At 53.0% G+C, this 18,896-nt stretch overlaps 7 protein-coding genes across 7 annotated transcripts; 1 reads left to right on the plus strand and 6 right to left on the minus strand.

Annotated features, from left to right (window-relative positions):
- Positions 1-557: 557 nt before the first annotated feature.
- N7459_001343 (PH domain protein) lies at positions 558-2,313 on the minus strand (the record flags this gene model as incomplete). Its single annotated transcript, XM_056940528.1, has 4 exons — positions 558-1,751; positions 1,807-1,899; positions 1,961-2,086; positions 2,188-2,313. The coding sequence occupies 4 exons, from the start codon at positions 2,311-2,313 to the stop codon at positions 558-560; spliced, it is 1,539 nt and encodes a 512-aa protein (XP_056804808.1).
- Positions 2,314-3,440: 1,127 nt separating this feature from the next.
- Positions 3,441-5,496, minus strand: N7459_001344 (arrestin family protein; the record flags this gene model as incomplete). The annotated part of the gene is made up of 5 exons (XM_056940529.1): positions 3,441-4,301; positions 4,354-4,779; positions 4,835-5,153; positions 5,223-5,366; positions 5,435-5,496. 5 exons carry the CDS (start codon positions 5,494-5,496, stop codon positions 3,441-3,443), a joined length of 1,812 nt encoding a protein of 603 aa, XP_056804809.1.
- A 3,429-nt stretch (positions 5,497-8,925) lies between these two features.
- Positions 8,926-10,416, minus strand: N7459_001345 (glycosyltransferase family 69 protein; the record flags this gene model as incomplete). The annotated part of the gene is made up of 1 exon (XM_056940530.1): positions 8,926-10,416. One exon carries the CDS (start codon positions 10,414-10,416, stop codon positions 8,926-8,928), a length of 1,491 nt encoding a protein of 496 aa, XP_056804810.1.
- A 1,147-nt stretch (positions 10,417-11,563) lies between these two features.
- On the minus strand, positions 11,564-12,070 carry N7459_001346 (SNARE domain- containing protein; the record flags this gene model as incomplete). The annotated part of the gene is made up of 3 exons (XM_056940531.1): positions 11,564-11,722; positions 11,810-11,918; positions 12,045-12,070. The coding sequence occupies 3 exons, from the start codon at positions 12,068-12,070 to the stop codon at positions 11,564-11,566; spliced, it is 294 nt and encodes a 97-aa protein (XP_056804811.1).
- Positions 12,071-12,470: 400 nt separating this feature from the next.
- On the minus strand, positions 12,471-14,403 carry N7459_001347 (transcription factor domain-containing protein; the record flags this gene model as incomplete). The annotated part of the gene is made up of 5 exons (XM_056940532.1): positions 12,471-13,101; positions 13,168-13,491; positions 13,544-13,723; positions 13,789-13,952; positions 14,011-14,403. 5 exons carry the CDS (start codon positions 14,401-14,403, stop codon positions 12,471-12,473), a joined length of 1,692 nt encoding a protein of 563 aa, XP_056804812.1.
- Positions 14,404-14,781: 378 nt separating this feature from the next.
- On the plus strand, positions 14,782-17,527 carry N7459_001348 (Zn(II)2Cys6 transcription factor; the record flags this gene model as incomplete). The annotated part of the gene is made up of 4 exons (XM_056940533.1): positions 14,782-15,125; positions 15,202-15,307; positions 15,393-16,138; positions 16,192-17,527. The coding sequence occupies 4 exons, from the start codon at positions 14,782-14,784 to the stop codon at positions 17,525-17,527; spliced, it is 2,532 nt and encodes an 843-aa protein (XP_056804813.1).
- A 715-nt stretch (positions 17,528-18,242) lies between these two features.
- Positions 18,243-18,875, minus strand: N7459_001349 (hemerythrin domain-containing protein; the record flags this gene model as incomplete). Its single annotated transcript, XM_056940534.1, has 2 exons — positions 18,243-18,587; positions 18,642-18,875. The coding sequence occupies 2 exons, from the start codon at positions 18,873-18,875 to the stop codon at positions 18,243-18,245; spliced, it is 579 nt and encodes a 192-aa protein (XP_056804814.1).
- Positions 18,876-18,896: the final 21 nt, after the last annotated feature.

The following is an 18,896-nucleotide window of genomic DNA, read 5'->3' on the forward strand; positions in this document are numbered from 1 at the left end:
TACCATTGGAGCCAACAGCAAAGCTGTTCGAGATTTCAGTACACCGGGAAGACGACGGACCAGCCAAGCTACCAGGTTGTGGAAGCTAGGAAGTACTTTGAAACGGCATGAGGAGATGTAGCTGGCACTGAGTAGGCAGCGCGATACCTCCCGCCAAGGTTAGTCTAGATGCTCTTCGAGCTTCTGGAAAGCCCTCGAGGTCACATTCGTGAATCGTGGCCAGAGCGAAGAGCCGCCTGTGAAGGCCCTTGAGAGCCAAACATGAAAAAAGTGCCAAGTTACCATTAGAGACAACGGAAAAGGTTTATTTCAAACAAATCGTGAACTTCATAGTATTTGCGATATTTGCGGATGATTAGGCAATATATATGGCAGAAGACTCCAGGTGTCCCACGGGCCAATCAAAGTTGTGCCCCGGCCACGCTGGGATCTATTTCATGTGCAAATGATTTCCAACACGAGAAAGAGTGAAAGCTTGCAATGCATCATAAACGAGTGCGGATCAAATCCGAGGCATGGGCCAAAGGATTCCGGGATCATAGAAAAAGAGAACTGCTTCAGGACTTTTCCTGGACGGCTGAGCCACCGGGCGAAGTGTGGAAATGGCTCGCCGAGCTAGCCGTGCGGTTTAGACCGGGAGTCGGGCTGGTGGCCTGGTCCTTCGCATCGGTAGTAGGAGAGCTGACGCCCTGCTCCTGCTTCCCCAGCTGCTTTTCCTTCTCCTCGTAGACCGGGGGCGGGTTCTGAGTGCCGCTGGCAGAGCGGCTGCTGACAGAGCCAACGGGCGAGGTAGCGACCGGTGAAGTCACGGCTGGCGACGCCAAAGTCGGGCCGCGGGTGGCATCCTTGATGACGGTCCACCACTTCTCGGCATCGCCGGCAGAGTGAGCCTTGAAGCTCAACTCGGTGGTAGTGTGGAACGCGTTCCCAACTTTGCCGCTCGAGACATCCTTGCCCTTGACATTGAACTTGACACCGTCGATGGCGCCCACGACACAGTCCGGCAGGTACAGAGATAGCTCGGGGGTGGGATCCCGACGGAAGTCATCGGTGTCCTTGAACTCGTGGAGATAGCGCGCCGGGGTGACGACGTAGTAGCCGGTGCTGTAGCCCTTGATGACGGCGCGGGAGCGACGCTCTAGTGAGCCCTCGATGAGCGGCTGTGTGGACCGGTGGTCCTGGTTGGGGAATGAAATGCTCTCGAAGGAGCGCGGTGGGGAGTCGGGGTTCACGAGTGTGGCGTCATTGCGCACGCAGAAGTTCATCCACTCAAAGTCCGGCGGGATACGCTGTGCAGTGCCCAGGACGTCGGCGAACATCGCCCGCTGCCGGTCCAGTTGTCCGCCCATGAGCTGGAAGAACTGGTCCAGAACGACCTGAATGGTCTGCAAAACGTGTGCCTCGAACTGCTGGAACGAATTCTGCACAGCCAGGATATCATTCCGGTGGTTGTTCTCCTCGATGACCTGCTTGTTGAGCCGGTGGTTGATGCCCCGCTTGAGGATGTAGGGGTCATTCTGTTGCTCGATCTTGTTACCAGCTGCGGCATCGTGCGAGGCGGTGTTCTGTCCTAGGAGCTCGATATGCTTCTGCGTCAACTGGCGCGCCTTCTCCACGGCCTTGGCGCCCTTGGCCGCTCCCGACTTGAGTTCCTTCGACTTGTTCTTGATTTCCTTGTGGAGACGCTCGAGGGTGGGGAGGATGCTGCCCTTCAGGTTCTTTTCGGTGTCAAGGTACATGTTCACCATGCCCTACCGGTAGCTCTGATCAGTGTCAATTACGCACTCGGAGTAGGGCATCCCGCACCTGAGAGTTGTTGCGCATATTTTCAAACAGGCCAGCCACACCACCAGCACTGGAGCTGAAGTGGTGGCTTTCCTTCAACGGCTCACTGACGGTCTGATTCAATAAAATGCGGTTAGCTTCCTTAATCCTCACGTGTAAACAACTGGGCACATACCTTCAGAATCTTTTCATGGTCCTTTGACTGGGACTTCGACACTTTTGCAGTGGTCGAGACATAGTCCTCGAGATTTCCGCACACATGCTTCCATGCTCGAAGACGTTCGATCAGGAGATTGGAGCACTAGGACAGTACAGACACACCGTTAGCTCCGAGTATACATCAAGGTCCCTCGAGCCGTGGTGGAACGGCTACGAGCCCACCAGAATGTTCAAGACACACACCTCGCTGCTATCGGTTTGAGGGATTGCCTCGTCATCGCTCATGGATGTGCGGCGTGTCATGCTACTGCTCACAGTAGCCGACCGCTGCGGGAGCTTGTGCTCCATGGGACTGGTCGGAGTTGACATGGCGGAAGGGGAAGAAGCGGTGGCAGGTAAGGGGCGTAGTGGCAACTCAAGCTCGCAGAAAATGGGTTGAAGAACCGACGTCCGAGTCGTCAGACAGGTACCGGTACACTTCTCGGCGGGGACCAAGAGGGTGGGATGCGGGCAGAGACCGGGGAATCGGTCTGCTAAAGTGTGGCAACTGTGGCTGTGGAAAACCCGGATTGCGGTGCAAGCGCTAGTCTATGGCCGGACTAGTCGTGGAACAGAGTCAGAGTTGGAGCCTCGCGCGAGTGGGTCGTTGTAGAGTGAGAGCGAGGTGGGATGTTCTCGCATTCTTTAGACTCTGCGATCGGCATCCAACCGGCCGATGAGGTCACTGCCCGCGATTGTGGCGTTCGGGATGCCTAACATTGACTCTGGGAGCGTGCTTGCACCCATCTCATTGGAGAGTTCCCTGCAGCTTCGACGGAGTTTTGCTTGCAGTCCGAAGTCAGACTTGGGCATCCTTCAACACGCTCCAGCTCTTCATGCTAATTGTGGAAGAAGGGAAGTCACGTATACTGCGGGGTGGATCCGCCCACTCTCGCATGCGGATCGCGAGGTTGAATTTTATTCTTCGGACAACAATGCGATTGTCCGGGATGGGCAGAGGTCTACAGAACAGGACCGATGGGCTGTGCTTGTAGAGCAGAAGGTAGAGAAGAGACACCAGTTGGAAAAAAAAATTGGATCCCATCAAGTCCATGGGCACCTAGGTATTAAGATACATGCATCGCAACGAAAAAAAAAAAATAGCATCCATGCGTGACTCGTGCTAAGGGAGACCCGTTCTCGCGCTTAGCTTATTCGTATCCCCGTGAAGGATGAACCGAACGAAAAAAGCAAATGATCATGACCGTCTATGAGACATTCAATCCTGTCTATGGTAGCCGAACGCCGGGAAGAATTAGGGGTGATAGCCCTGTCTGTCGAATGCGAGAGTCTGGAGTAGATAATAAGAAATGCCCGAAATGGAGAAAAGAGAAATGGCTAGTGATGCCAGTGGCCAGCACTGGAGACGAAATTTTGAGAAGCCGAAGAAATCGAGGCGCGGAGAGGAGAATGATCCCGGTCGGAAGGTTGACAGCGAGTAATTCTCTGGCGAGCGATCACGTTCTAGCGCGAGCTTGCGCCAGTCGAAGCCTGCGGTCCGCATCATCAGTATTGGCGTGTTGCGATTGGAAGTAGCCGGGGCGATTCACCTCCAAGGGAGTTGAGACTCCGCTGGCTCGGCCGCTTCGAAAGTAGGCCTGTTGCGGAGATTGGAGAATCGGGGTTGTTGGCATGCTACTCGCCATCACCGCATTGTAGTCAGGAAGGTTCGAGTCGAAACCGCCGACAGCGGCGCGCACGGCAGTCGAATAACTGGGAACTCGGCTCAGAGTCTCCACCTCGGCGTACTGGGGATGGAAGGGCGTCGCCATGCCCGAAGGAATCGCCTCATGCTCGACCTCGTCCGAAGCTCGGCGGGAGAGTTCAGGACTTCCAGGGCTGTGGGAGTTGGAGCCAGCAGTTGGACCAAAGTAATCAAAGTGTACATTGAGATGGCGGGGCAGCGACTGGGACTGGGGTTCCATAGGAGACTCATGTGGCAGTTCGCCGGGGGATGGGAATCCGCCGATTCGGTTGGCATTCAAGCTCGTGAGACGGCTATGCAGGGCAGAGGCCGAGATATCGGTGTTCGTCAGGGCATTCATCGAGGCGAGATTCTCCGCCGAGATGTTGCGACTGAGAGCACCGAATGGCGTACCTGGTCCACTACCGGGGCCCGGAGTGCGGTAGCCGTTCGGGTCCAGTTCCCTGTATAGTTGATCAAACTGGTGCTCGCCATACAAAGGAGGTGCTTGCTGAGCAGCAAATTCGTCGGCTGCTCGTCGGGATGACGCCGAGGTCTGCTCGCGGAGGTTGTTGTTCTCGTCAATGGCAATGTTGGGCGAAATGAAGATCGAGACCGGAAGCGTAGCACGGAGCTGGATGACAGTTAGCTTGGCTGGTTGGTGGCCGACCGCTCCGCCCACTCACCTCACTAATGTGCCCATCGGGGTTGTGGAGTTGGATGCGGAACTTCAACTTGTGGCGAATCTTGATGCCCTTGGTGTCGGTATCCTGCAGGCACCGGGTCAATGTCTGCGGCATGTCCAGATAGCGGGAAAACTGATAGCCTTCGGCCGCCTCGTCGATGATTTCAATGTTGTCGCAATCTATTTCGTGTTCGTCTGTCAAGATGGTTCGCGTAATCTTGTACGTGTTGCGAATCGAGTCGGGATCTTCCGGATTGAGGGTCAAGTCGTGACTTTCAATCAGCTGTGACGTAGTCTGTCCGATACGAAGGCCCTTGAGAAGCGGGATCAGTTTGAAGTCCACGCGAATGGAGGTTCCGAAGATGACAGCCTTGGTCGGAGTGCTGATGGAGTATTCGATCTTGTTGGGCCAGATGTTGTCCACCGACTGGGTTTCGTTAGCATCGCGCCGCCCGGGCGGGTGTACCACCACTGTGACTTACCATGGCATGCGACAACTCCAGAGCACTCGGGTCCAGTGTCCGGATGATGCGCAAGGGCTTTCGTGCGACAATGTCCTTGGCGTACTTGCGTCCGATCTCCGCCTTGAAGCGATACATCACCCAGGTCTCTGACAGACCTTCCACACTCTCGGGCATGGAGCCCTCCAGGACCACATCGAATGGGTATTCATAGTTGCCAGCAGCCAGGACCTCAGTCTTGCCCTTGCCAGGGTCCCGGAAGCGCCAGGTCTTGTCATAGAAGACTCGTTCTCTCCACGACTTGCGGCCGCCCGCAGCGGAGCTGGATGGCAGATGCCAACTATAGGAAAAAAACGTCTCTGGTCAGCCTTCAAATCTCATCCCGCCATGCATCCACAAGACCACATACCAAACTCGCGACATTCCGGTAAGTTCCAGTCGAATGTGCTTGATAGCGAGGGGTTCCGACAAGCACAGAACCAATGTACCCTTCAAGTGGGCACTGGCGGCCTCGTGCTCGCCGCCGCGGAACACGATATAGTCTTCATTTAAGCTGGAACCGGTCAGCACTGCAAGGGAACCTGCAAACTTGCATCCTGCCAGAAATTGTCGCCGACTCACCGGATATCGAAATATTTGGCGTAGCTTGCGCTCCCGCCGCCACCGAAAAAGCTGAGAGCCATTGGAGAACCGCCGCTGCGATCGGGCAGCCGGTTACCGCGCAGAAGGGAAGGACAGAGTGTGCTGGAAGAAGTGTGTGGGAAGGGACGGAGAAGGGAAAAATCAAAACTAAAACCGGTATGACACAGTCTGGCGAGTTTTCTCTATCGGTGATCTACCGGCCAATGTCCAGAATCGCAATCCGGTCCGACCAAACGGGTCCCACCGTGCAGTGGAGATGTGCCGTTTCCGGGCTTGGGTGGCGATACGGAGATGATGCGAGTTGACTAAGACAGTGTCGTGATAAGCCAGGGGAAAGCAGAGAAATGGCAAAGGAGTATGAAGTGAGGCAATTCTGGTGGGGGAGAAGCGCGCAACTTGGGAAGAAAGCCGAGGGTCAGAATCGAATGCGATGGGGGGTTTTTTGGTTGTTTGACATCTCCAGCGGGCACATCGCCTTTACGTCAGCGATGGGATCATATGAAAGTCAACTTTTCACCATCGATTCTTTCCATCATCGGCGTCTCTATGGTGTGGGATCGCCTGATAACGAGGCTGATAACGTCTCGTGCCCGGCAGGGTCTACTCCGTGGATTTACCCGGTACTTTCAGACCCATTCCTATCCCACAAGGGAAATCTTCCCTTCGTCCACAGAGGGGCCTTCGTTTATCCCTCGGGGAGATGGTGATAGTAGCAGCGATGGGGATTTACTCATCACGCCATACCCTGGGATCGCCTTTCCCGCACGGTTCTCGATCGATCCCGTTCGCTCGACGATCGTGCCTGAGCTGCAGTGTACATCATGCAGGCGACATAGCACTATCGTCCTTTTCTTCTGCTTTCCCTTTTCTCCCATTTTTCTCCCATTCCTTCTATACTGCATGCACTCCACCCGGAGCGCTGCATCCTGCAGACCATGCCGACTTGCTGAAACACAAGCTCGGCCACCTGCATTGAACATGTCTGTGCACTCAGCTCCCCTGGACAGCGCCCGGGCTGAGGTCGAGACCGTGGTGACCACGGGCAATGGTGCCACAGGAAGTCTACGAGCATGGCAGTGCATGCAGGGACATGGGACCCTGGTGGGTGGTGACTGTGAGACCCCTCTTCCGGTGGTTGAGACTGCCTTCAACATGGCCATGTTGCTATTGCAGCTAGGGTCATCCGCTCCCAGTTGCGATCATGAGTGTCATCGGGTGCCTGGAGGCCACATGGGCATACCATGCAACCACGCTAGCCTGCAACAAGATCTGCGCATGCCCGAATGCAGAGGAATGTGGTGATGTTGATAGGCCTGCGCTCTTGCCTAAGCTCCCCCACTTGCAATTTTCACGGTCGGAGCTATCCGCTTTCCCTTAGGCGTGAGTCCCTGGGCACTATCGCGGTAGGAGCGGAAGAGCAGCTTGTCCTCAGATCCGCCGGGATGATTTGGTACACAGCTAAGGAAGTCCATCGCCCCTCCACTACTGTAGAAAACGGCTCCACCAGATGTCAACCCAGTCTGGTTCCTTGGGTACAGATGATCATCCATGGCAGATGACGGGAGCAGTCTCCTATTTTCAACCCATGGCCGAGAAGGCAGTAATGACCCCGGCGATAAGGGCTGGGATGATGTATGGATGGTCTTTGTCTGGTGGAATCGCTGTACGTGACGCTTGCACCTTCTGACTAGAAAGCCCAAGGCATACAGTCCTGTCTAGAGGGCACCCAGATTGGATGCCACACCACGCTTTTTGCTGGCTCACACGGTCTCGGCCTGGCTGCCGACCACGGGATGTTACCATCCTCGGGCATTCCCGCTTCACCGGAATCCCGACTGCATCCCGGTTTCTGTGCCCGACACCCATTGCGCGTCCGTGTCGCCATCGGACCTGCTCCTAGTGAACAGGAAATTCGTTAGACTGTTTCATACAGTTCCTACACTGCCAAGAGCGTACGTGGCGACGGAGAATTTCAACTTTCGGGCAAGTGAGTCGATCATTCGGGACGGCTTGCTAATTCGATCCCGGGGGTCGCCTGCGAGCCGCCGCTCCCGAGAGAAGGAAACTCTGCCATTCCTTCCTCATAGGAATCAGTCGAAAATTTCAGACTCCAGTTCCAAGGTCCCTTCAGGGTTTTTCCCTCTCTTGTCCCGGACCCACCCAAACTGGTAGATCATTGACGGTGAAACTTTTGCAGAGATCGGAGTTGCTCCTGGATCGCTTGTGGAATGAGGTTCCAGAACCAGAACCAGAACCTGTTTCTATTATCAGAGCGGGTATTATCGCATCATCCAGACCACGCGTCGATACTTCTGATACTTGATTGGTTTCCTGCCTTGGGAGCTTGTTCCATGACGTCGAAAAACACACATCATAACTAGTTAGGTTACCTAACTAACAAACTAGTCAACAATAATAGTAAGAATCTCTAGTGCTAGTGTCTAATTCTTATGGATGATTTAACTCAATTTGAAATTTCAATGGTCTTTCACTGGTTTGTGTCTTCGGTCGGAGCGTGTTAGGGTCCAGCAACTACCGGCATCGCTACCTACGGACCCTGGAGATTTGTTGACACCTCACCACCCCCTCCTGTCATTCAATCTCGATCCAGTCATCAATCGCCTGCTATCGCCTCGCATAAAAATGCCTCGTGTCAGAATAGACGCCCGGCTGGCGAGACGCTGTCCAGAAGGCAGACACTTGACACTGAGCCTATAGGTTGGCCTTATTAACTCGGCTACGATCTTCAGAACAAAAATAAACACGTCTGTTCAGTAGTTACATACTGCCTAAGTGATCCTCAGTGATGTTGCCGCAGAAAGACGATCATGCCCCACCATGGATTTTCCAGGCGGGTGTATGCCGCGGCATCGGAGTATGACCGGCGAATATCGGCGCCTATAGATAGTAATATGTCGCTGGGCTAGAATGGTGCGGCGAAACGGTAGCTAGATTATACTTTAGTGACTACTCTGTATATCGATTGCGATTGCCCGCCACTTCGGTACTTTAAGATGCCGAAAACGGGAGCTCCTTTCTTGCCCCTTCCGATGATCGAGGCCACCACGATATCCCAACGCCCCAGTCACAGTCGAGCTGCATGAAACTTCAACAGCTCGTGGCGATCGACGGCTGCCAAGAAACACGGGATAAGCATTCTCGCGGTTTTGGCCGCCAATCGTGCGATGCGATCTACCCACATGGTCGTTGCGTGGGGATTCGATACAGGCAGGCGTCTTGACTCTCATCGGATGTTCCGATCGAAGGCACTTGAAATGGCAACGCCAAATAACATTCGGCACTTACAGTCTCAGTACTCTACACGCTATGTCAACATCACCAATTAAAGAACCGTTGCGCCACTAAACGCCCACCGAACAGCAACCCCAGGATATCGACCAAGCTGGGAAAATAAGAGAAAAGCCAGGACATTCATCCTCCCGCAACCAAACCAGTAACTGAATGCAAAACTATGTCGACCGCGTCCAGGTTTGCTGGTCAAAGTTGGGCATGCATTTGAGCATGCCCGGCGGCGCACTTTGCCACTGGACGTATTCCTCCTCATCCATCGTCGGCTTCGACATATTGACGTGGTTGCCGACATACCCTCGAACATGCTTGGTGCCAACAGCCTCTTTGTCAGAATAGGCGACGTTGACCGACGGTACCGCCAGGATCTTACCCAAGCCGTGGCGGTAGAGGTCTTTCGCCAACAGCGTGGGCTCGCCCATGTAACACTCCCCTTCCTCGGAGGCGCGGAATTGGATCCTCTCCTCGGCAAATGGGGCCGCATCCAGGGTGACCATGCCGCCCCAGCACGAGTACACCTGCATCGGCTGGAACGCTTCATAGCGCCGCTTGCCATCCGGCTCATCAAAGAACATGTCCTTGCTATACGTCCACGAGCCGTCGTGCGGGATCTCGAAGAACGTGTTTCCCACCAACGAGCGCGACACCCAGACATCATAGAAGAGCGTGCCGTTGAAGATCCAATCGAACGCGCACGTCATATGCGCGTCCTGGCTGACATGCTGCAAGACTAACTCCAGAATGTCCTCCGGGCACAGCGCGATATCGTTGATAAAAATGATCACCGCCTCCGGCGAGAACGTCCCCGCCAATTCAGTGCCGTGGCCCATGGTATTTATGGTTTTGAGCGGATCGAGCGCCTTGTTTCGAAGCTCGGCTAGGGCCTCAATGCGGCTCATGTCGCCGCCTGTGGGGTTGACGTTGCTCGTCGAGAGGGAGAAGTGCGATCCCATGGCTTCAATCTGCGACTTGAGTGCTGCCAGAATCTCATACGTCCCATCTTCGGACCGGCCCTCGATGACGGATATAGCGCAGTGTGCCGGTCCCAGATATCGGATCGCCTCGACAATACTGCTCATCAGCCGCGGAATGATCTCGGCGGATTGGTATAGATCCAGCGCAAAGAAATACCGGACCTGACCACGGCCGACCACCGTAGCACGCAAGTTTTCGTACCGGGGCCCAATCGCCCACGGACATGAGAATCGTTTGAAGGTAGAGTTGTCCTCGGAGTCCATAATCGCGCGCACGTAGTTGTCGACCATCGCCTGTGAGATGCCACTCGTTGAGGGAGTCGGATCGACGTCTACCGGCGTCGGGGACGGCGTCGACCATTCAGGTAGGGTCTCCAGCCTGTCCCAGGAGCGATCCAAATCCACCCTCGGGGTGGGCGATGGAGCTTCGACAGCTGTATCTTCCGTCGGCGCTGGAGCGTAGGCCACTTCCGATTTCTTGCCGTCGGTGTAGTCCAGCTCCAATCTGTTGTCCTCGAGCCCATTTTGCAGCACATGAGGCACATTGCCATCGGCGATGGCGATACCTTCGTTCTGGCTCCCGTGAGCCTGGATGCCGCGGAATCGGGTGGTCAGGAACCATAGGCCCAAAGCTGCGGTCGCTCCGGCGATCAAGGCCTGGTGATGCCTGGCCCTCATTCTAAAAGTTCCTCGGCGTCGAATCCAGTGAAGTGTAGAGTCTCAGCAAATCCTCCTCGCAGTGCAAGATTCGTGGTGTGAAACAAGCAATGGGAGCGATAAAATCATGCCCTGGTCTGGAGAAGGGTTCTGTTGCCGCATCCATCTCTTCTGTTCCCTTCTACACATTGTCCATAGATAGCCCGACTAGAATCTCCCGCATTAAGCCCAATGGAACATCATATTGCGGTCCGGAAGGCCTGTGTTGCCGAATACAGGCCTGGCATTCCAGGGATCGATTGCCGTTTTCGGCGTTTCTGGGCGTGCAGAATGAGGAATAACCCGCCAACCACACAGAATTGTTAAGAAATTCAGAATAACGAATATTCTCCCGCTGGAAATCGATCGGTGATTGAGTATTCGGGTCGTTGAAGTTGGGTGGAAGGATTCAAGGGTTGCCATCTACCCTTCTCACGCACATAGCATAGATGACGTTGGTGCCGGTCGATGCTTCGTGACGCAGTCTTCATGACAATTCTGAAACGTCAAGACCACGCTGTTAAGTGCAAATACTCATGAAGGGATTGTGTCGATCGGAGTCCTGCTACAATGCAAGTACAGTATTGTTTCTTCTCCCCGAATATCAACATTCAGCACAGTTGTAGTAAGATACAGATCCGCTCAGATTCAATGATTATGTTGACCAAAGGCGCCCAAGGACAGTGTGGGCGAGGATTATGTCCAGTGGTAGTAGAGAGATTAATAACACAAACCCAGAAACAGAACAAGACCCCCAAGAAAAAGAAGACTAAGATGCAAGTACAGGCTATTCGTCTCGAAAATGACAATCCGCTCAGGCTGGCGTGTACAAGTCGTTAGGCATGAGTCTAAGGATTGAAGGTGGCTAGGTAGGTAGAACGCCTATTCACCATCGCCAGGTCAGCCCTCCGCCGGTTTAAAGCTAAATCAGGCGTACACCGATTCGAACTTGAAGACAGGTTGACATCGTAGCGACAATCACAAAAGTTTAAGGGAGTCGTGGGTACGGCGGTCGGGCATGATCACAGGCTTGGACACCTCTTGAACCAGCAAGAGCATCCGTGATCGATGGGTATCGAGGCACAATCGAGTGACACTTGCAGCAGACCAGATGACTGCATAAAGTCATTTAAAAGATCCAACCCAGGATGACGTAGAGGACGATTCCGGCTGCAATACACATGCCCGCGATCTTGAGAACCGCCACAGTGTCTCCTTGTTTTGCCATCCTGGTCAGCCGAGTGGCGCTGCCTTTGAGGTTCGTGGAGAAGGAGGAAAAGACATCACTCTGTGCAATAAAGAAGATTAGTCAATATCATAGTCCATCTGCGCCAGTCCACTTGGTCTCCGAAGCATGTGCTGTGGGGAGACATACCGTGTGGTCGAGCGTATCTTGGTCCCGCGCGTTGTCATGGATATCAATCGTCACCGATCGGAGAGCGGACACTTTGGTTGAGAGAGAGTTGAGGAGGGCATTGTTCTGCCTAAACATGAGGGATCAGCGATAGGTTCCTCGGGCAAATGTTGGCTAAGTGAGAAAAGTCGGGAGTGTTTCGGGGGGCTATCGCGGGCACGCTGTGAAGCCTCTAAGGGGGGAAATGGAGGCATACTGTTCACGTTCGTAGGCGTCACTCATTTTGTGAGGATTCGGAGGAACACTGGCCTTCTGTGCAGGGAGAGGTGGGCGATGCTCGTGACGCAGGGAGGAATGAGATGGCAAGTGGCTCGTCCGGGGAAAACGGAGCCGATGCCGATCAGTGACAGGTCAGGTGATCTCGTCACGATCAACTCTTGGGTTGACTCGCTTTTTAAATTTCTATTCATCTTTCTGTTGATCTTTTTCCCTCTAACAATGGACCTAGTCGCTCACGGGGTTCCTGGATTGGTCATTGCATGGATCATTTACAACTCGTATGGGAATGATCATCGACAGGTAGAATCTCGGACAATATGCGATATATGTAGGTGAGTATATATTGCAACGCGTTGCATGAAGCGCTCAATCGTGCCTGATACCCTAGGATCTCTGCCGTCCATCAAAACGCGGGCTGCTGGCTAGCCTTCCTCCATTCTATCGCTTCACCAATGCTCAGCTTTTCGTACCAATGCAACATATCAGTCAGATTCGGCACCGCGGGATCCATCTCCAGATCCTTGAGGAAACCTCCCTCGCCATCCACTTCGGCCAGAGCTTCCGCATACTGATCCCACTTGTCCGGCTCATGAACCTTTTCGCGCGGCTCAAAGAATTCCTTGAGCGCAGATGGAACGACTGGGGCTGCCCGGATGCTCGTCCGGATCGATAATTTGAATGCATGGAAGAGATGCCTTCCCACTTGCGAGCGGCACGCAATCCTAGAGAATGCTTCCGTGAGGCTGAGAAAATCAGGATCGAAGAAATCGAAGTCGACCTGTGTCACGAGACAGAAAAGCGACAAATTGATAGCATACATAGCGAACTGATGGCTATGTTCCAGTCCGTACTGCTTCTGGAACGTCTGAACAAGGGCGGCGATTTCTCGCGCCGAGGTCACTGCGGTCCTAATCGCACTAGAGTCGCTATCGGAGCTATCCAGACCGGGAGTATGCTCATCTATTTTGACGGACGATATCTGCGCTTGAATATCGTGGCAGCATAGGTTGATGATGAGGGTATGGTAACGCATCCTATGATGAGCATGGTCAATCACCGACGGGGACATGACACATCCACAGAGAAACAGCAACACACACCTGAGCACCAAAATGTATGGCGTTGGCATCTTCTCTGGCTCAAAGATGGCGGGGAGGTTTCTTTCCCATTCGCATAGACGCCTATACTGTTTTTGTTTGAAATTGTCATCCTCGTGAGCACGCAAGATTTCCCACGAGGTGTCCCTGGCTATGTACGAAAGGCGGCATGCCTCGTCAAAATATAAGCTCATGTATGACGGCTGTGGGTCTGCTTGAAGTGGATATGGTATCCATAATTCATCTGGTTGGGTTTCACCACGAGAAATAGGGTCAACGTTGACGGACTTGATGTGACTTGCTTTGAGAAAGTTCATGTGGACAATCCTGAGAAAACGTTAGAAAATCCTCATCTTGGCAGGAATGGGTCACGACGCACGTATCAATTTGAAACAGGCCCCACGCGGTTCGTTTGAGGGAGCGTATCATGTCTTCGGAAAACTGCGATGTTTCCAGACATGTCTTTCGAGTGTTATTCACTATGCCTATTGACTCGGCCATGCTGATGGCTCTGTGAAGCATTGTGTATCCGTGGTTGTCTTGGCCGGACAACGAGTATCTGCAGTCGAACGAATCAGAATCACGCAAATATGGTACATTTCGCACCATCTATGGGGTAGATACCTTTCGTAAAGGAGGAGAATTGCCTGCAAAGAAGACAGGCGGATATCGTTTCGGCTCTCATATTGATGCGATCGCAGGTGCGATTCTGCTTCCGCCAGAAAATGACTGCCCTTCCTCTTCACATCGCCGGGCAGACTGTACGCCTCCGAATAGTCCGAATAGAACTAGAAGTGGTCAGGGCAGCCTTGCCATACCATCATGAACTGATCAAACCCGACTTACACATGCGTTGGCGAGGAGAGCATTGACCAAGAAGGGACTACAAAAGTCCGTGTTCACATTACCCAGACTCATATGCTTGACAAAGGTCTCACGACAGAAAAAGGCGTAGAAAGGATATCCCCAAGTCAGATAGAGCGACACCAAGTGAGAGACCAGGTCGTCGCTGTCCGTGACGGTTGTCCAAGGCTTCGCTGGAACCCTAAATGGCGCCGTGCTGCACAGATATTGAATATCCATCGCCCGCAGGCGAGACCGGGGTACATCGTTGTTAGATCTGGTCTCATCCTTTGCTTCTTTGGAGGAGCTGGCGAGTTCGTCGTTCAGACCCGAGAGCCCTGCAGTTGCTCGCATTCCATTCAGGGGTACACGAATTGGCCGCGCAGATGTGCTCATCTCTGACAAATGGGATTCTTTGGTATGATCTGCTCAGTGGTCGAGCTCGCTTCGATCGCCTTTGTAAGCTCGTCCTTCTGGCCGTGACCTAAGCGATGACCGAATGATGAGATCAATGCTACCCGAACCAAGTCGAGCTTCAAGCTTGATTCGAGCTCTCGCCGAGTCGAAGAACCAGAGGTGGCATTAATGTCACTAGAGGCAACACCCCCCGGGCGATCCGTAGTTCGTCCTTTCGTGAACCGGAGTCGCACAGTTCCTTCGCGGTCGTGAGAAGTCTCCCCCAAATGGCATTTTTCACTGTCGACGACCATCGTCACTCGACTACAACCTAGCCCCTGGCGACGTCGAGGTCGCACCAACATCCTTCAGGTTCTCATGGCCGAGTTGCCCCGCGAAAAACGCCATGGAAACGTTGGGGCGATCCCGAACGCTCCTCGTTTACCTGACGCCATCCAGATGCAGATGCCGTCCGACGAGACAGATGCGACCATCACACCACAAGCTGTCGCTTCCCCCCAGCGTTTACCCCACAGGAAGGTTGCAATTCCTCGAGGACGCTCGGTTGCTGCACACGCACACCGCAGGCGTGTTCCGCGCGCGTGCGAGTCGTGCCGGATACGCAAGACGAAGTGCAGCGGCGATGCTCCAGTCTGCAGGCAATGTCACGAATTACGAGCGACGTGTGTATACCCGCCGCCCATCCGGGAGAAGATGTTGAGGTAGGCGTGCATCGATCCATTTGCAACCCTTGGAACCTTGAAATATGGCATGCTGACTAGGCTGGGCTCTCACCAGGCAGCAAGCAGATCTCCTCAAGAAATTGCAAACCTGCCAGAATCTATTACAGGAAGCCGAACCATTTGTCCCCGGGCGCACAGCTAAGAAAATCAAGGAGTGCTTGGTAAGCGACCGGGCTTCAACGTTCCCAGGTTTCCAATGCTGGGTCCACCTTCATGTTGAGCTCTCGCTGACATCGGCTTTTGTAGCAAGACTCTGATTCTGGCTATGGGTCAAACGACATCCCCAGTGCGTCTCCCGTTCGAGGCGAGGTCTCCAAAGACGAAGTGGGTCAGAGGGGATCCAGCTCGTCCTCTTCGGTTGGATCGCTGGACGCTTTGGATCAAGTTCAATACGATATCAATCGCACCGATCAATCCCGAGCAGCAGGGAATTTCGGAAAGAGCTCGGAGATTACATGGCTGCAAAAATTGAAACAACAGGCAGAGCAGCCCAGACGGGCCATCGGCCAATTCGACTTCGACAACGGCCATGAAGATAACAGTCCGAGCAGCCAGCCACTCCCTCATGAGATGAACTATCATCTCGACGACCTTGAAATTGGTGTATCAGAGCCGGTGCAGACGTACTGGCTGCCCCCTCGGCCACTGGCAGATAACCTCTTCAATACGTATTTGCGTGTGGCACATCCATACCTTCCCATCATTAATCGTCCCTTGTTCTGTGATCAGTATCGCAACTTCTTCGACAGTTTTGCAGTCCCTGGCGACAAATGGTTAGCCATTCTTAACATGATGTTTGCCATTGCCGCCACGTACGCACAGACGACCGGATTGAAGCAGCATGGAGACCCGCAGGATCATCTACTATATTTGACTCGAGCTCGGATATTAAGCATGAGCGGGGATGATGTTTTCCGTCATGCGGACCTTCAACAAGTCCAGGTAGAAGGCTTGATTTCCTTCTATCTTCTGTCCACGGACCAAATCCACAGGTATTTGCCGATGCGGCCCTCCAAAATTGGGCTCAAGCTGACTTATAGTGCAGGGCATGGAGGATATCAGCCTTGGCGATCCGCTCTGCGGTATCTCTCGGCCTCAACTTGAAAACCAGCGGCCACGCGGTTACCAGCCTTTCCAAGGAGACTCGGAACAGAGTTTGGTGGTCTCTCTTCATCATAGAGAACAAGATAGGCCTTATGACGGGTCGACCTACTTGTGTTTCAGTAAACATGTGTAGCTCACCGTTCCCACTGCCGCTCGGTGATGAGCAGCTACAAACCTCACCGGCCACATTACTTCTCAATGATCCAGCCTTCCGAGACAAGCGTATAAATAACGTGATGGCTAGCTCACACCTTCGCCAGGCATCATTTGGCAGATCCACTGATGAAAGCGATATATTTGAGTCTCATGAATGGCTTAGCAGCCTCCCAGCCACCGCGGAGCTTTGTTTTCTCTACGGGTGCGATCTCACAAACTTGATGCAGGAGCTTCTCGACCATATATACACGGTTAACTCGGTGCACCAGACCTGGCAACATATCAAAACCCGTATCGATGAATTACAATCAAGAGTCGACGTGTGGTTCACCGGGCTTCCGCGCAGTCTTAATTTCACTTACATGATGGACGACGATGAAGCCAAAGACGAGAAGACACGGTTGGCATGTCAATACTACAGCGCGCGAATTCTGCTAGGCCGTCCTTGTCTCTGTAAATCCGAGAAGTCCCAGAGTATCTCGGAGGAAGAGCAGAGTTTCACCCACACCATGGCCATTTCCACCGTCAGGTCTGCCAGTCGGATGGCTCAACTGATACCAGACGTTTCCGGTGACGGACAACTGTTTGGCATCAGTCCATGGTGGTGTTGCCTACATTATGTGGTACAGACAGTGACAGTTTTGATTCTTGAGCTTTCGCTGAACTGTTTCCACATGGCGGGGGAGAAAGACAGTGTGCTGCAACTGGCGAAGAGGTGTGTCCGATGGCTAGGTCGAAGGTCTGAGCATAGCCTGGCATCACATCGAGCTTGGCAGCTTTGCGATAGCTCTTTACGCCGACTTGCACTGCCCATGGGCTTTGACGTTAGTGATTTGCCATCAAGTTCCAGTCGACAGAGTCAGAATTCCGAAGCGGACGTGTTGAATACTCTCGCTTTCCGGGCTCATCCTGAGCTATTTGACCATGTCCCAATGCCTGACTATAGTATGTACCATCCATTTCAAACCCCAGATCAGCCTCAGTCTACGCCTTTTACGGACGCTTCCGTGGATGCAGGAGTTGATGATCCATTCTATTCATCGGATCCCATCACCAAGGAATTCATTGAATCTTTCTTTGTTGGTTCTGGAAACAATGACAATGGCCGACAAGCCGGATGAATATAATTTCAGCTGCATACAGCTGTTGTTTTGAAATTGAGCTGGCTTAATGTGGCCCTGGCCCCTAAATTCGAAAGAATGTCTCCGATGGATCCCGGGCAGCAATATACTGGGCTGCAGTTTTGTCACAAGTACCAGTCTCTGTGATCTCGGCTCTAGGTATTTAGTCGTTTGCGGTCGAAATCATCAGACTTGACTGTTTGAGTTTGTAGCGGGCTAAGCCACTAAACGTAGCAATCGTTACTGATGCGTGGATAGTGGATAGTGTGAAATGTATACGTGGAGTGTATTATTTGGTTGGCCTGTTGGCCTCTGAGCTACAATAGTTGTCCGAGTCGTATAATAAGGAATCGATAGTGATGGCAAGACTAGAGTCTCCTTGTACGATAGTAGATTGTGTGTATACATGATCATAGTATGATCACTTGGATTTCTGCGACGGTTTTCAGAAGGCAATTGCTGAACTTCTAAGCTTAACATAGACGATGCGTAATAATTGTCCGAGGATTACAAGCACTGGACGCCACCGTGACGAGAGCCTCAATCTGCTAGACTAAGATCAAATTGAGCTATGAGCGAGCGCCTTGTTACCAAAATAGTCCACTATGTGCTAATCATTGAACGCCTAATCCGTACACCATTTTGCCAGTGTAAAAACACTGTTATGGGAAGCCAAAAAGCCACTATCCTTGCATCTATGGATGTACGGAGTGCCTTATTTGCTCGAAGGATTGGGCATCCCAGAAGTATGCGGCCACTTTCGGAACAAATCCGAAAGATGATCAATCGGAGCCGCCATGAGCCCAATCACGGTCTCGAAGGGAGGCTTGTCAGGAGCACTGGGATGGGAGCGCGAAGGTACAAACATCTTGGTCCTGCCAAATGATTTGGAAAGGTCCCCGCTCTCCTGGGTCGTCAGTTGCTCTTCGAGTTTAGGAAGATCCTGGCTCTCCTCTTCCTTGATGTGCTCCAAAAGGTCTTGCATCAGCGCGGTGATGGTAGGCTCAAACTGGGGGTCCGAAGGCTCTATGTTTTGGAATTTCTTCAGTTGTTCTTTGACCTGGAATGCATTATTAGCTAGGTGTGAGAGGAGACCATTGAAAGGTGCACTTACTGATTGGTGCTCTCCACGGTCCTTGTCTGCCATAGCGCGACCATCAGGCAGCTTCTTTTCGAACTGTGGGTAAACAACAAGCTCTTCGCCGATTGAGTGGCGGGCCAATTCCCAGGTGAACTGGTTCTGCCAACGGGCTTTTTCTTCATTGGTGGTAGAGTGGAGGATCTTGTTATAGTAGTCCTCAAGATCGCGGTGATCTGTCTTGATCACATCTATGATACGGGATGTCATGGTAGCGGACGACTGAAATCG

This window comes from Penicillium hispanicum (assembly GCF_028827665.1).
Source record: "Penicillium hispanicum strain IBT 35686 chromosome Unknown utg000001l_segment0_segment0, whole genome shotgun sequence".
NCBI lineage: Eukaryota > Fungi > Ascomycota > Eurotiomycetes > Eurotiales > Aspergillaceae > Penicillium > Penicillium hispanicum.